Raw genomic sequence first — 14,001 nt, 5'->3', positions numbered from 1 at the left:
CTCAATCAGTAGCATGGAAAGCAGGATCAAAGCAGTATTAATTTTATGCTAAGAACACAAAAACTTAGAACGTATTTTCCATTATTTATATTGTAAATTTACAATTTTTAACAGTTAAATATTTTGCTGAAGCAAAATATGTCATAAAGAATAAATTGATTTTGCAAAGATATTAATAATGAATTTCAGCGTTTATTAAAATTTAAATATTCTTTGTATTTTAAAAAAGTTTCTAAATGCTTGGTGATAAGTAACAAATATTTTATCATAAATGAATTTTTTTCATGCACTTACAAAGTTGGTTGAAATTGAGATTTAGATTTTTATTAACAGGAATCTGTTCATGCCAAATTTACTACCATTTAGCAGTACCTTCACAAATTCAAGTCTAGGGAAAACGGTAGTTTCACAAGATACTATTTTTAATTTTCACTAATTATGACTAAATTTTCTCAAAATAGGTACCTCTCAGAAAAACTAGACAGATCCCTGATTAATCTTTCTGATTTTTTGATTTTTGAAAATTTATTGACTTTTTTTTGTTGCTTTTTCGGCTAATTGTATTACTTTTTCAGAGTGTCTACACATCAAATAGTCAGCCCTGGTATATTTTCACTTATGTTTTTACTAATCAAAGTATTGATTTGTGTTATAGTTTCTCTGAAGAAAAGTTGAATTTAACTTAATTTTTTTGTATATAATTTTTTTCTTCTTCCAAATTTAGAAGTCCACCTCAAAAGAAAAGAAAAGTATGGGGGTATAAAGAAGATCCTTTTGTATTTTTAGATGAAAATGATGAAATTTTTCCCAAGATTAAGTATGTATTTTATATATTTAATTTTGAAATTATTGATATTGAGAATTGTTAAAAAAGAATATTTGCTTGATAATTTATCTGGAACATAATTATAAGATTATTTGTTTTAACATGTGCCTCATTTTATTTGCTAAATATTGCATTTTGTTACATTTTTAAAATTTATTTTTCTTCCCCCCCCTCTTTTTTACTTAATTATTTCTTATATAAAAGCTTTATAATTTTTTTTTCACAAGCCAAAAATAATTTAAAAGTTTAATCATCGTAAAAAGTTAAAATTATTTTAGTTTCGATTTCATAAAATTTTAATTATTTCTGTATGAACTAAAATCTAATTACAACATGAATGAAGCAACAACATGTATGCATTTTACAATTAATTTTGAATTACAATATGTATGCATTTAAGATTTAATTTTGAAATTATTGATATTAAGAAATCTTAAAAAAGATTTGCTTGATAAATTATCTTGAACATAATTATAAGATTATTTGTTTCAAATCTGAATGTTATCTGAATTTAGAATGTTAAAATTATCTATTTTATACAACAATGAATTGTTTGAACAATTGAATTATTGATTTTGTACAAGATGCTTTTATGTGGTTTCATAATAGATGGAATTTCTATTCTAATGTTCAATAAAAAAAATTCAGAGAAACTAAGTTATAAGTTGTGCAGAAATGAGAAGTTAAAATCCAACTGTTTATGTAGACAAACAATCTGTGCTGTGAATATTTTTTTCTTAGTTTTGCTTATTAGTTTATGTTGGTTGCTTAATAATTTATGGAATATGTACATAATTTTTTTTTTAGATTTTCAAGTTAGCCCATTTTTATGCTACTTGTGTTTTAATACCCATTGATGTAATCTAATTTTTTCTTTTAACCCTGGAATTCTATTTTTTTTTCTTAATTTGCTACTATATTTCTATTTTTTTTTTCTTTCTTAATCTGCTACTATATTTCTTTTCTTTTTTACATTCTCTCTCTCTCTCTCACTCTTTTTTTTTTTTTTTTTTTTTTTTCTTTTGGTGGAATAAATGGCTTAAAACTTTTGTATTTTCTAACACCAAAAGCTAGAACTTAAATTTGTGTGTATCGAACAATTCTAGGAATTATTTGTTCAAATTGTTAGAATTGGAGGATATGTAAATCTAAGGTTTCACAGAATATGCATGATAAATATCGTTAGAGCTTAATTTGAAAGTCATTTGTATTAAGCTAGAATAAAATTTTAAAGTATCTAATACTGTATTATTCAGTAAACTGTAGGTAGTATTAGAGTGCAGCGAGTAGAAAACTACTCAAGTAATTAATTATCTTTACAACAGAAACATATGCTTAAGCCAATTTAATCTTCAACATTTTCTATACAATATTTATGTATTTAAAAATTTGTGTAAACTAGTATATATTTATTTTTTAAAATGAATTTTAGAGAATTTTACAATTTAAAAGACTTTCCATCATCACAGTTGCTTAGCCGATGCAAAGAAGGAAAGAAAAGGAATTTGTATTTAACATCAAAGATAGTTAAAAACATCATGGAAAACAACTTGGACACTTTTAAGGTTTTGTATCAATATTTTTATTTACACTGATAATTTATAATTGTATTTAAATTATTATTTTTTTTTTAAATTGTTTTTTAAAAAGTTATATGTATATATTTTTTTTTTACCAATAGATTATTAACACTGGATTACGCATTTTGAGCAGAAGTGAAAACAAAGATACAGTGTGCATTTATCGATTTACTCAAGAAGTAAGAATCTATTAGTTTTGATATCAGTTTTCTATGTTAATGGCAAAATTATTTTAAATGCTTCAATAATACATTTTAATTTGGTAATGACAATATCCTAGTTTAATTTTAATTCTGCTTCTGACTTTGTTTAGCAGTCTTTTTTAAAAGACATAAAAAATTGGACCAATTCAGTGATTCATGATATAATTTTTTTTAAAATTAAAATAATTTTTATACTTTTGTATTTCTTTCTTTGTTTTACTAGTTACTGATAAGAAAGTTTGTCTATTTTTCTTGAGATTGAGTGATGATTTTAGTCTGTATTTGTTATAAATGTTCAATAATTTAAGTCAGGAGATGCAAGAATTTTTTTTTTTTTTTTTGAATTGGTTTGAATAAGTCTATGCTCTGACTTAGTATGAACTTATAGTAGACATGCATTCTGAAAAAATAATTTTTTAAAAAATTATTCTAAATTTAATTTTATAAAAAAGCTCTGTGCTTTATATTATCTATTGCTTTCGTGTTCAAAATTCAGAAATTTTTATACTTGGTCAACTATCTCAAGAATTGAGCTACCTGAAGTTAATTTACTACATTAAACAAATTTTATCTGAAAAAATTGTGAGCTGAAAAGCTTAGATATAAACTTATTTTAGTGAAAAACTATAATCAGATCAGTAACATTAACTAGGTGCCACTGTGTTTTCAATTAAGTTTTATTGGTCCAAAATAACATTTATTTGCTTAAGACTTCAAACACTACTTGTATAAGTTGTTTATTCAATAAATTAAACAAATCTCTTAGAGTCCATAACTCTTTTTAAAATTTTTTATGAAGCATTGAGTGTTAACATTATATTTCAGGGTATATCAACAGTTTTGCCTTTTATGGGAGAAGAAAGAAAAGTGACCATTGAAAAAGAGGACTTGATAACGTGTCTCACTAATGAATATCCTGCCCATTCTTTGTTTACAGAAAGCATGCAGGCCAAGCTACCAAGCATAGGTATAAAATGAATAATTTAGTTTTTTGTGTGTATGTATTAAATAATGTGAAGGAAATAAAGAATATATTTATTGATCCAACAATTTTCTTCTAGTGTCTGGCTGTGTTGTTCTTTGTTACACTGGGAATGTTGGGTAATTATTTTAAAAGTTTCTCTGCTTTCTTTTTTCATTTTAAATGTGTTTTTTTTTGTTGTATGTATTAGTTAAAGAAACTTCACAAGGTCTTTTCATATCTTGATATTTAATAATTTATGTATTGCCTTTAAGAAATGTAAGTGCTCAATTTAAAAGGTAGAGCATATAAAATTTGCATTGATACATTTCATTAAGGCCTTTTTTATGAAAAACAAATATATCTGGTAGTTTGTTAATAGATTTAAAGCCTCATTGTAATTAAAATCAGCAATTTTGAAAAAATTCATAAAATGTAATTTTAAAGGATTTTTTTTAAAGATTTTTCTTTTGAAAAGGAATATAAAATAAAAGTAATGATGAAAGTTCTTTTTTTTAATTTTAATTATTAGTAATATTTCTGAAAGAAATAAACAAGAACACTTCTTTTAAAAGCTCAACAAAGTATATAAAGTTAATTATGCCATTTGTTAAATTTTAAGTTCTTTGTATTTTATATGTTCTATTTTATCATATTGCTACACAATAATAACCTTAGTTTTTACTAACATTTATTTTGTCTATACAAAGACTCATTATCTATGACCTTTTCTTATTCAGGCTGCAACTTTTAATTCTGAAAATAAAACTAAAGAGTGTAATTTTATATAGCAAAATCAGTCTAATAGTTCATGAGAAATCAAATTTTAAGTATCTGACTTTTTTGAAATTCAATTTCTCAAGAACAATTTGACTGATTTTGCCCAAATTTTTTATTTTGCTATATAAAATTACATCCTTTAAAATGAAGCAAAAAATTTTATGCCTTACAATTTAAAAATTCTTAAATAAAATTAAAAAAAAATATTTACTAAAAGTTATTTTTTCATGGGATTATCTTTAGATAAATGAATTTTATAATTGTGTGTAAAAATGTTTCAATTCGCTTAAAAAGTTCTCAAGATATAATGAAAAGTAAAATTAACATTAAGGGGTCCAAACTTTAGAGTGCTCTCCTGACTAAACTATTTTGACCATATTTCTCAGATTGTGGCTACCCCCTATACTTTAGGGTCTATTTGGTTTGGAGTGATCCCTTTTTTGCTCATTGTACACATGACAGTTTTCAGTTCCACTGATAGAAAAAAATATTTGTATACTGTTTATAGGGGTCATGCTAAAGAGTGAGGTATTTTTTTTTGTTTTTGTAATTATTGATTTAAAAGATATTTGGCAGTTTGCTCATAATTCTGAAATTTTAAACATTACAATTTACATCTATTGCTTTTTTGAACCTAATTTTAATCCTTTAGAAAAGATGATGAATTCAAAGTTGAGCTATGTGGTTGGAAAGGAAATCAGACTCTCCGGTGTTATGTTCCTAAAGTAGGCCGAGCACACTATCTAAGAATATGTGGAGTTGATGTATCTGAATATGGTAAGTTTGACATTGCCTGAGCCAGACTTGTACAACTTATGATTCAGGGGTTTGCCCCACAAAGTCTTTTGACAAGGAAAAATTTTTTTTAACCATGTTTTGCAGAAGCAAGTTACTAGACTAGTTTAGCCTTTCTCAAGTGTATTTCAGGTTTTAACCAATACCATTCACCTCATTTATTTGGTGCTGTATTAGTAACAAATTTTGTTTCCTAAAAAAAATACTCAACTTAAACGTTAATAAATAAATTTTTTTTTCGTATTCATATTCACACTTGTTATACTTTGCTTTGTGATTTTTTTTGTTGCAGTTTTTCTATGTCTACAGATATTAGACAAAATAAATAAAAATATTATTAAATGCTAAAATCTGGAATTTATGTAAGAATTTTTCGAAAAAAAAAAAATATATTAAAATAAAAAGATTTCAAGGGGAAAAAAATAAAATATATTGACAATATTAAACAATTGAAAACTTTTTTTGTAAAAAGACTTTAGTAGACACATGAAATACAATTCTAGCTTTTGTAATGGTTTAAGTTTATAGCATCTGATGTATTTTCCAAAATCTTTATTTTTATAGCAACTGAGAAAAAATTACATTTTAATCATCTAATAATTTTATGGTTACTTTTACTATATACTTGATGAGCAAAATTTATAGGTTAGTTTGTTTTCTATGATGTTTATAATTAAACTTTTACTTTGGCAAACAAAAACATTATGTTTTCATTTCAGCTTTCATCAGTAGTAATTCATTTTTTCTTTAAAATATAGATTTCTCTCTCTCTCTTCAATATTGATTCCAAATGTGTAAACCTTTTCTTACTTCATTTTTGGGAAGGATTCTAAATATCTATATGAAGGACACACATTATGGCTATAGTACACCCTGTATAATTTTAAGAACTTCAGTTAAAATTGTTTTTTAGATAATTAATACTGTAAAGTTTCTTGGCTAAATTTAAGATTCAAATCAAACAAAACAATAAAATACATTAAAAAGTAATCAGCACAATTAAAACATATTTTTGGGGATTGTTGCATTGAATAAAACTAATGTATTATAACTCATGAACTTTCGTTAACCTTACCTAAAACATCAAGTTTCATCGGGCAACCTTAACCCGTTTTCATGTTTTGCAAACCTGCCTTTCTCAGTTGTGACTCAACAGATTTCGTTTAATTTTTGCTAAATATTTATTTTCCATCCTTAATATGCATTTTTTTTAAAAAAGGGGATGATAGAAAACACTATGTGATAAAATTATGCAGATAAATTAAAAAAAATAAATAAAAAAATAGCGTATTGATTGTTTTTAATCCACAACAATTGCTAGATCTTATTGCCCATGTGTATTGTTGCCACTGAATCTGTATTTTTCTTTTTCAGAAATGAGAGAGAAAAAGAAATTTAAAATTAAGGATGAGAGTGGAGAAAATGTAGATGAAGAAATGCTTGAAGAATCTGAAAACAATGAAATAATATCTGATGAACTATTAGATTGTGATTCAGACACTAAAAATGTAATCAAAAGAGCTGATAATGCTGTTATAAGTTGACAATTGTATGTATAGATGTTGATTTTATACATTTATAAATAAAAAATATGTAAATATATTTTTGTGTTCCTCTTACGTAACATAGCTAAACTATATGGGGTCAAATAGTTTAAAGTAGAGTTATGTTTTTAAATTCAAAAAAAGATGTTAACCCTAAGGTATGTTATTTTTAGAAAGAAAAAAAAATCCTAGTCTGGTTTTGTAGCTTGATATGAGTGATCACAAAAAAATTATTACCATATTTATTATAAAGCACAATAATTGCAACTTAGCATATAAAAATAAGATGACAAATTTTTAAGGGAATTATTTATCTGCTTTTTATTTCTCAGAAAAATGTACAATATCTGGAATACTATGTTTCTTTTCACTTATTCTTTTTATAGTTTATTTATTTAAATGAAAAATCTGACAAAAACAACAAACATCATACAAAAATTTATTTAATATTTTCTGTACAAGTAAATAAATATAACAAAACTTTTTCCATTCATGAAGAATTTATACATAAACTTGTTTTGATTTTAAAGTTCCATAGTAATGCTGCCAGCTTTTCCTTTCTTTCCTAATTGTGGAAATGATGATTTACCTAAACAAGAGAAACATTTCTATAATAATAATATTGTTCAACTTTTTAAATTTGCTCAATTTAATAATATTTTATAAACTATATAAAAAAAATTTAAACTAAAATTTTTAAATAAACGGGTGCAAAATATGAAATTTAAAAATTTATATCTATTGATTTACTTTAAAAAGTATTCGCTTATGTCTTTAAATTACACTCTATTCATTCTTATAAGAGAAGAATGTAAAATTATAAATGATAAAACCTTAATAATGTTTTTATACCCAATAAAGTTAATTTGAAATTGAAAAAATTATATTAAGCAGGTTTAGGATTGACTTTTACTGAAAAATGACTACATGAGTTTCTACAAGTGTGATTTTTTTTAAGCATTACTTATAAAAAAAGTATTTCTAGACATAAAATAGTAAACCATTCCACAATAGCCTGTTGTGGATCAAGGAGGTTATAGCTCCACAATTTTATGATCAAGAGCTTTATTGTGGCAATGTACTGCACGCAGGCAGTCTTTATTTCGGAGACAGGCTAGTCCCCATCAATCTGAGGCTGGGTGGACTTTAAGCAGCTACTGGGTATTGAAACTTAATTCGTAAAATAGTGTTGAATATTTATGACATTTTAACTATTTGAATTTTGTGGATAATTTCATTTATTTTGAAATTCTCTGAAACTTTGGGTCTTGACCCTCAAGGGAGCAATAACTACAAAAAAATTTAAAGTAAAAAAAAATGTTAATTGAATTTCTAATAAATATTTTAAAATTGAAAGTATAATCTATTATCAAATGAATTTAGTCATATGTTCGCCAAGTCTCTTTTTCTTTCATTTTTTTTACAAATGCTTTTCATTCTTAAGATTTTTCATTTCCATTGAGGACTACTGCATTACAACAACTGATATTTCTGAGAAAAAGAAAACTGCTTAAAAATTATGGGTATTTTTACACTTTTTCTTTCACCACAAAATATAATTTTTTTTTTTATAGAGGTGTCTATTTATTAAATTGTTAATCCTGACTAAATCCAAGATTGGCAATTTGTTTTAATTATTATTTGTCACTGTTTTTAACATAATATAATATTCTTCCCTAAATAGGTTTAGTAGAGTTCTTTCAAACAATTTCATGCTAATGGATAGATCATATTTTTGCAAAAATACTATTTTAAGGGTAATACCTATTAACAAATATTATAAAAAAATTTAATATATGAAACAAGATGTTTTTTCCCCAATCTATTAATGTATTCAAGTAGAGATAAATTTAAAAAAAAAAAAAAATTACTTGTTTGGTGGGAGATATTTCAATGAAATTGAGGGCTCATCTTGTGATTGCAAGCCAGTAGTAATAATGAAAGCTATATTTTATTAATTCTTAAATAATCTAAAAGTATCAATTAGGGAAAGTGGACTTGAAATTTTAAGGTTCTAAAGGTAAAAAATTTAAAAATCTCCATATCAAATAAAATGCTAGTATTGTCAAAATGCAAATTAAAATCGAAAATCAAGCTTGCAACAACAAAAAATTATTAAAATATCAACTGTTCTTAAGAAATGTTGTCATCTGTTGCTAGGCAACTAAGAATTCTTTGATTTTTTTTCTTCTCTTCTATAGTTGCTTAGCTTGTTTATTTAATTTTTTCAACAGAATATATACTTGTATGAGCTTAAAATTTCCTTTAACATGTCGATAGTTTCCTTGTTAGTGTGTAAGAAGATTTGTACTTACTTGGAGGTGGATTCATTCTTGAAGCTATATATACAAATGGCTCAATTAACGTTCTTCGGTCTAAAGTGGATACTTCATAGAGTTTCACTGAAATATAAAATTGATTTTAGAAAAACACATTAAAAGGAAGATAGGTACTCTATAAAAAATATTTCACCATCATTCCATATTCTTTAGATAAATTAATGTTACTTTATGTTACTGTTTGTGTTATTGTACATAGAAAATTTCCTCTCAGTGAGGAAGTTTTGCTACATGCAGGATATAAACTTAAGAAGTAATAAATCGTTTAAATCTGTTGAATATTTTCTTAATCTCCTTGGGGAAGAATACAATGACGAAAAATAGGATCTCATAGAAATCAAATTTTCATTGTATGAAATTGAAAATTTCGCTGATGAAGTACTAAAATGTGAAAGAGTGAATGTAACATGATAAAAGATATAACCGATAATACGGGAAATAAGAAATAAAATCTTATCTGAATTCACCAAAAAATTACTGATAGTGCCTCATGTGAGAGTTTTTTTTTTTTTTACACAGTGTGGAAGAATAAAACTGACTTTAGAAATAATATTAATTTGAACACACATTAGAGTATCATAGTAGAAAATAAATAAAAATTAACTGCTAAGAACATTGTTTGCCATTAAAGGCAGTTTACTGAAAATGAAATGGCAAAAGCAAAAAAGGCAACAGCCTTATCATTTGTTTTGAGCTGTAATTGTTTTGAGCTGTTTTATTTTAAGGAAATTAGTTATTTTATTATCATTTAATAAAAAATTATTTTATTTTTAAGGTGTGTTATTTTCTGTTTTCTTGTATGAAATAAAAATTTTATGTTAAGTTTTACTATCTGAAAAATAATGAGGGAAAATTTGCCCAGAACATAATGGTCTTGTTTTTAAAGAAGTATTTTTGCTTTTTTTTTAACCAAGTTAATTATTTTATTATCTTTCAATGAATAATTAGTTAATATTTTAACTTCGTACTTTTTTTGTTGTATAAATTAATAGTTTTACGTTCAGTATTCACTATTTGTGAACTGTATAACCCAACTAGTATTAATTACGATTTGTTGCGCTATTTCTATTATTTCCTTGTGATTCTATTATACCTGACAAGCAGTTTGAAAAGTTTTCATGTCTCTAAAAAACAGGATGCATACTTTAAATTTTGCTTCCACTTTAAAATTTTTTTCCAGATCTTCGGAAGTGCTGTAATTATCATTAAAATATTGATACTTAAAATTGATATTTTTGTAAAATAACAGATTTTACTATCGAACTATCATAGAGAATTTAATCTCTTTTTCCTGAGGTAACACTTTAATAAAGTTCTTGTAGAGATATTTTTATAATATGCAGAGTTTAAATATAATAAATACCTTTCTCTTTTTGTGCCCAAGCCTGTGCTAAACCAGTATCAACTTGTCTCTCATTTTGGAGATCCATTTTATTACCAAGCACAATAATTGGGACCTGTAAGATTGAAATGTTTTGCCATTTTTATTTTATTTTCCAAAAATGCTATACATAATTATTATTAAATATAAACCAATTATTGTTTTTACAGATATCTGATTAAAATATAATAAACATTATTTTCAAATGAAAAATACACAAATACAGTCAAACCTCTTGTAATCAAATACAACTAAACAAAGGAAAACTTTTTTTTAAAAAAAAAAAGCCTTGTAACCTAATGCCTTACCATGGGTTTACGTTAGAGTGAGCCTCCAAACATCAAATTTTTGTTGAATTGAAAAAAAAAATTGCTATCATCATAAGAATTTAATTTAAAACTTTTTTCTAATCTCAAAATGCTGCAACAAATTTACACTTATTTTAATACAAATCAAATATTGTAAATATTAAGCAAGAAAAAAAAAATGTTGCATAATGTAACAGAGGTATCAGAAAATAATTAAAATATTTCATGGTACATTATTTATGTAATATTTATTTGCAGTATTTTATAATTTAAAATACAAAAATATACTTCTTATTTTTAAGGACTATGATGAAGAAGCTGAGAATAAGTCTTGAAATGCCTATAAACTCACTATTTATTGCACTATAATTATCAGATGATGTATATTTATGACAACAGCTTAAAATCGAGCTTTATGGATGTTGAGACACAAATTATAATAGGATACTCAATAATTGAAAATATTTCAAATTATGTTAAGAATTAAGTTCACGCATACTGTGTTCAAAATCTTTTTACATAGCTAAAACATATTGATTTTTGTGAGATGAGAAACTTACATTTGGAAATTGAAACTCATAATTAAAATATATTCCAAACATTTGAAACTCAACACCAGTGGCATCCCACAACATCCTATATGGTACGACATACACACTTTTGGAACTCTTACATTATATAATTTTGAAAAAAATAATTTTTTAATCTAAAGGTACTTATTAAATCCTCTTGTACAAATAAATTGTTTAGATAGATAAAATAAAGCTAGCTTCTGAATATTATAATATCTAACTCTCTGTGCATTAATTCATAAATTTTTCTGAATTTCAGGCAAATGACTGCATCAGAAAACCATGTACTGTCTCACAGAATAACATAGGGTTTTCTTATGAGGTAGTAGAGAAATTTCGCTTTGATTTTGTTCAGGAGCTTAATGCTTGGAGGGTTAAACAAACAAAATGTAATATGAAGAGTTTAATTAAAGATTTAATAAAAATTTAATATGATAAACAAGTTTTAGAAAAGATGGCAGGTCATCTTACTTCCTTTTTTTCTTTTATTTTGTCGTAGTCTTTTTTTACTTGATCTAATAATGAGAATGATTCCCTACTGTTGATAGCATAAACTAAAACAACACCCTGCAATGAAACAGCATTATTTTAATCACAATATATAAAAATATGTAATTAATACAAGCAGTGAATAAAAAAAAGACTTTAAATATGTCTTTCAATAAATCAAAATTTACAATAGTTTATATTTAGATCTTAAAAGATATCTACACATTGTTTAAGAATGTTTCTTATATAAAAACTGTGTATAAGTGGACCAGTTTAAAAATATAAATTATACAAAATTGAATATACTATACTTCAAAGCACAGTTGACAAATTTTTACTTATAAATATTTGTAAATATCACAAAATTTACCTCAGCATAAGTCATATAGTTTCTCAGAAAGTCTGTAGATTGACCAGGTACCTTATAAATAAAAGTAAAAAAATATATGCTCAATTGTGGAATGTTAAGATTTACAAAGAAAAAAAAGATATTAAAAAAAGTACATACATAAAAATGTAATATACTATTTTGAAAATTTAATAAAAATTACTAAAGAAAACTAAAAATTTAGTTTAATACAAGTAAACTACCTACTTTTAAATTTAAGTGCAATAAAACACTGCTAAAAGAAACAAAAATTTATATCCTATAACAGTTATTATGGAGGTGCAACAAGTTTTTGTATATCAGAGTAGAAACTAGCTGTTGCATTTAATTTCTTTATGCTATTATTTAAATAACTTGAATTCATAAAATTTCCATTTTTGAAATATTAACATAGATTACTAATTATAATGCAATGAATAGTATGTATTTATAATCAATGATAAAATTTTAAAATGTTTAATAGTTAAACATTTAAAAAACATACTGTTAGTAGCATTATTTGAAGACTGTCAAAAATAAAGTTGCATAATTTCATCAATAGATTGATTATTCCAATAATTATTGAACAATACTATTCTACACAAAGATGGAATAAAAAACTTTTTTGAAGATCATTATAATAAAAAAGGCTTAGATTAACAAATTGAAATTGTTTTATAATAAAATATAAATTTAATGAGGATATTTCCGTATTGAGATCTGTCACACCATTTGCTATCGCCAAGGTGCCAAATTTTTGTTTAAAAAAAAAAAAAGTTGATGTTTACACAAGGATGGCTATGAGTTATACCTTTCGAGTTAGTCCATTTATGTGATGTTCTCTTGTTAGTTTCTCTTGGACCGCTGCCCAGAAATTGCTAAGACTTGGAGATTATTCTGTCACAGATCACGATATGGAAATCTCCCCAATTTAATCTGCAACCTTTAAAAATAAAATCAAACACTTACTGTGCCAGCAGTGTCATAAAATCTGAGTCTTTCTTTCACTCCTCTATCAGTATTTACCAGTGCACAGTATGTATCTTCAATCGTTGGGTACTGCATTTAAAATAAAATTATTTTGTAACTACTAGTGCAAATGAAAATACAAACAAAATACCACTGAAATTTCAAAGTAATAATTATCAATAAGTTAGCTAAAGCATGATATTAACAGCATATAATGATAAAGTGATATTAAACTAGAACTAATAACAATAATTATTAAGATAGGAAAGAGTGCAGAGTTCGGTGCTCATTGGATTAATATCATGAAAGAAAATTACAATTCTGTTTGATAAATTAACATCAATATCAAATGTTTAAATGTGGTTTAGTTTATTTAAAAATAGGGGACACTCAATTGTAAATTTTTACTTTAAATTACTTAATAAATCACGAATGATTAAATTGCTTATGAACAAGGCAGAAATTTTTTAATTCTATCAAAAAAGAAAAAAGTAGAAAATTTATTTTTAACGGAAATTATATCTCAATGAAATTATGTAAGAGGGAAATAAACAGAAACATTTGTATAAATAACACTTACAGCATTACAAGGGAAATTTCCATAAATCAGTTGTTCAAGTATTGACGTTTTACCACTACTACGGTAACCACAAATTAAAACCTTGCTAACTTTCCCTGGAACAGACGATCTTAACATATTGATTATAACTAATTATAAAATTAAACTATTTAAATATCTCCCTCGCTATTTAAATACTTTGAAACTGCGAAAACAAAATTCGAAATGTTTACATTTTTTTTGACCAGACGAAAACAAGAAAAAGAAAAAAAAAACTTAACAAGCACAAAGTTACAGTTAATAATAAATAAGAATAATGGAAATCTAC

The 14,001-nt window shown here is 24.9% G+C and overlaps 2 protein-coding genes across 3 annotated transcripts in view; one reads left to right on the top strand and one right to left on the bottom strand.

The window, feature by feature from the left end:
* The window catches only part of Nsun2 (tRNA (cytosine(34)-C(5))-methyltransferase Nsun2), a 33,919-nt gene extending 22,188 nt beyond the window's left edge, over window positions 1–11,731 (top strand). The window contains exons 15-22 of one of the 2 annotated variants that reach the window (XM_087152069.1): window positions 725–817; window positions 2,259–2,391; window positions 2,508–2,585; window positions 3,435–3,576; window positions 3,671–3,710; window positions 5,003–5,127; window positions 6,520–6,694; window positions 11,549–11,731. In XM_087152069.1, coding sequence (XP_087008195.1) covers window positions 725–817; window positions 2,259–2,391; window positions 2,508–2,585; window positions 3,435–3,576; window positions 3,671–3,710; window positions 5,003–5,127; window positions 6,520–6,689 — 781 coding nt within the window. In that variant the 3' untranslated portion in view covers window positions 6,690–6,694; window positions 11,549–11,731. Of the gene's footprint in view, window positions 1–724; window positions 818–2,258; window positions 2,392–2,507; window positions 2,586–3,434; window positions 3,577–3,670; window positions 3,711–5,002; window positions 5,128–6,519; window positions 6,748–11,548 lie in introns of those variants that run through there. The other variant, XM_087152068.1, reaches the window with a different exon arrangement.
* kappaB-Ras (NFKB inhibitor interacting Ras like 1) lies at window positions 7,113–13,949 on the bottom strand. The gene is made up of 7 exons (XM_021147258.4): window positions 13,695–13,949; window positions 13,115–13,204; window positions 12,149–12,199; window positions 11,761–11,856; window positions 10,392–10,485; window positions 9,005–9,091; window positions 7,113–7,278 (listed from the first exon to the last, which is right to left on the bottom strand). The coding sequence occupies exons 1-7, from the start codon at window positions 13,809–13,811 to the stop codon at window positions 7,214–7,216; spliced, it is 600 nt and encodes a 199-aa protein (XP_021002917.1). The 5' UTR covers window positions 13,812–13,949; the 3' UTR covers window positions 7,113–7,213.
* Between the last annotated feature and the right edge of the window lie 52 nt (window positions 13,950–14,001).

Source organism: Parasteatoda tepidariorum, chromosome 9 (genome assembly GCF_982258835.1).
Source record: "Parasteatoda tepidariorum strain Cologne lab strain chromosome 9, Ptep-v5.0, whole genome shotgun sequence".
Classification (NCBI taxonomy): Eukaryota; Metazoa; Arthropoda; class Arachnida; order Araneae; family Theridiidae; genus Parasteatoda; species Parasteatoda tepidariorum.
The sequence above is the reverse complement of the archived record's forward strand: the minus strand, read 5'-3'. Positions and strand labels throughout refer to the sequence as shown.

Excerpts from the sequence above, each read along its gene's own strand:
- kappaB-Ras (XM_021147258.4), bottom strand. The coding sequence starts at position 13,811 with ATGTTAAGATCGTCTGTTCCAGGGAAAGTTAGCAAGGTTTTAATTTGT. Across the intron at positions 13,205-13,694 it reads GAAATTTCCCTTGTAATGCT|TACCCAACGATTGAAGATAC; the intron begins GTAAGTGTTATT and ends TTTTAAATGCAG. Across the intron at positions 10,486-11,760 it reads AAATAAAAGAAAAAAAGGAA|GTCCCAATTATTGTGCTTGG; the intron begins GTAAGATGACCT and ends TCAATCTTACAG.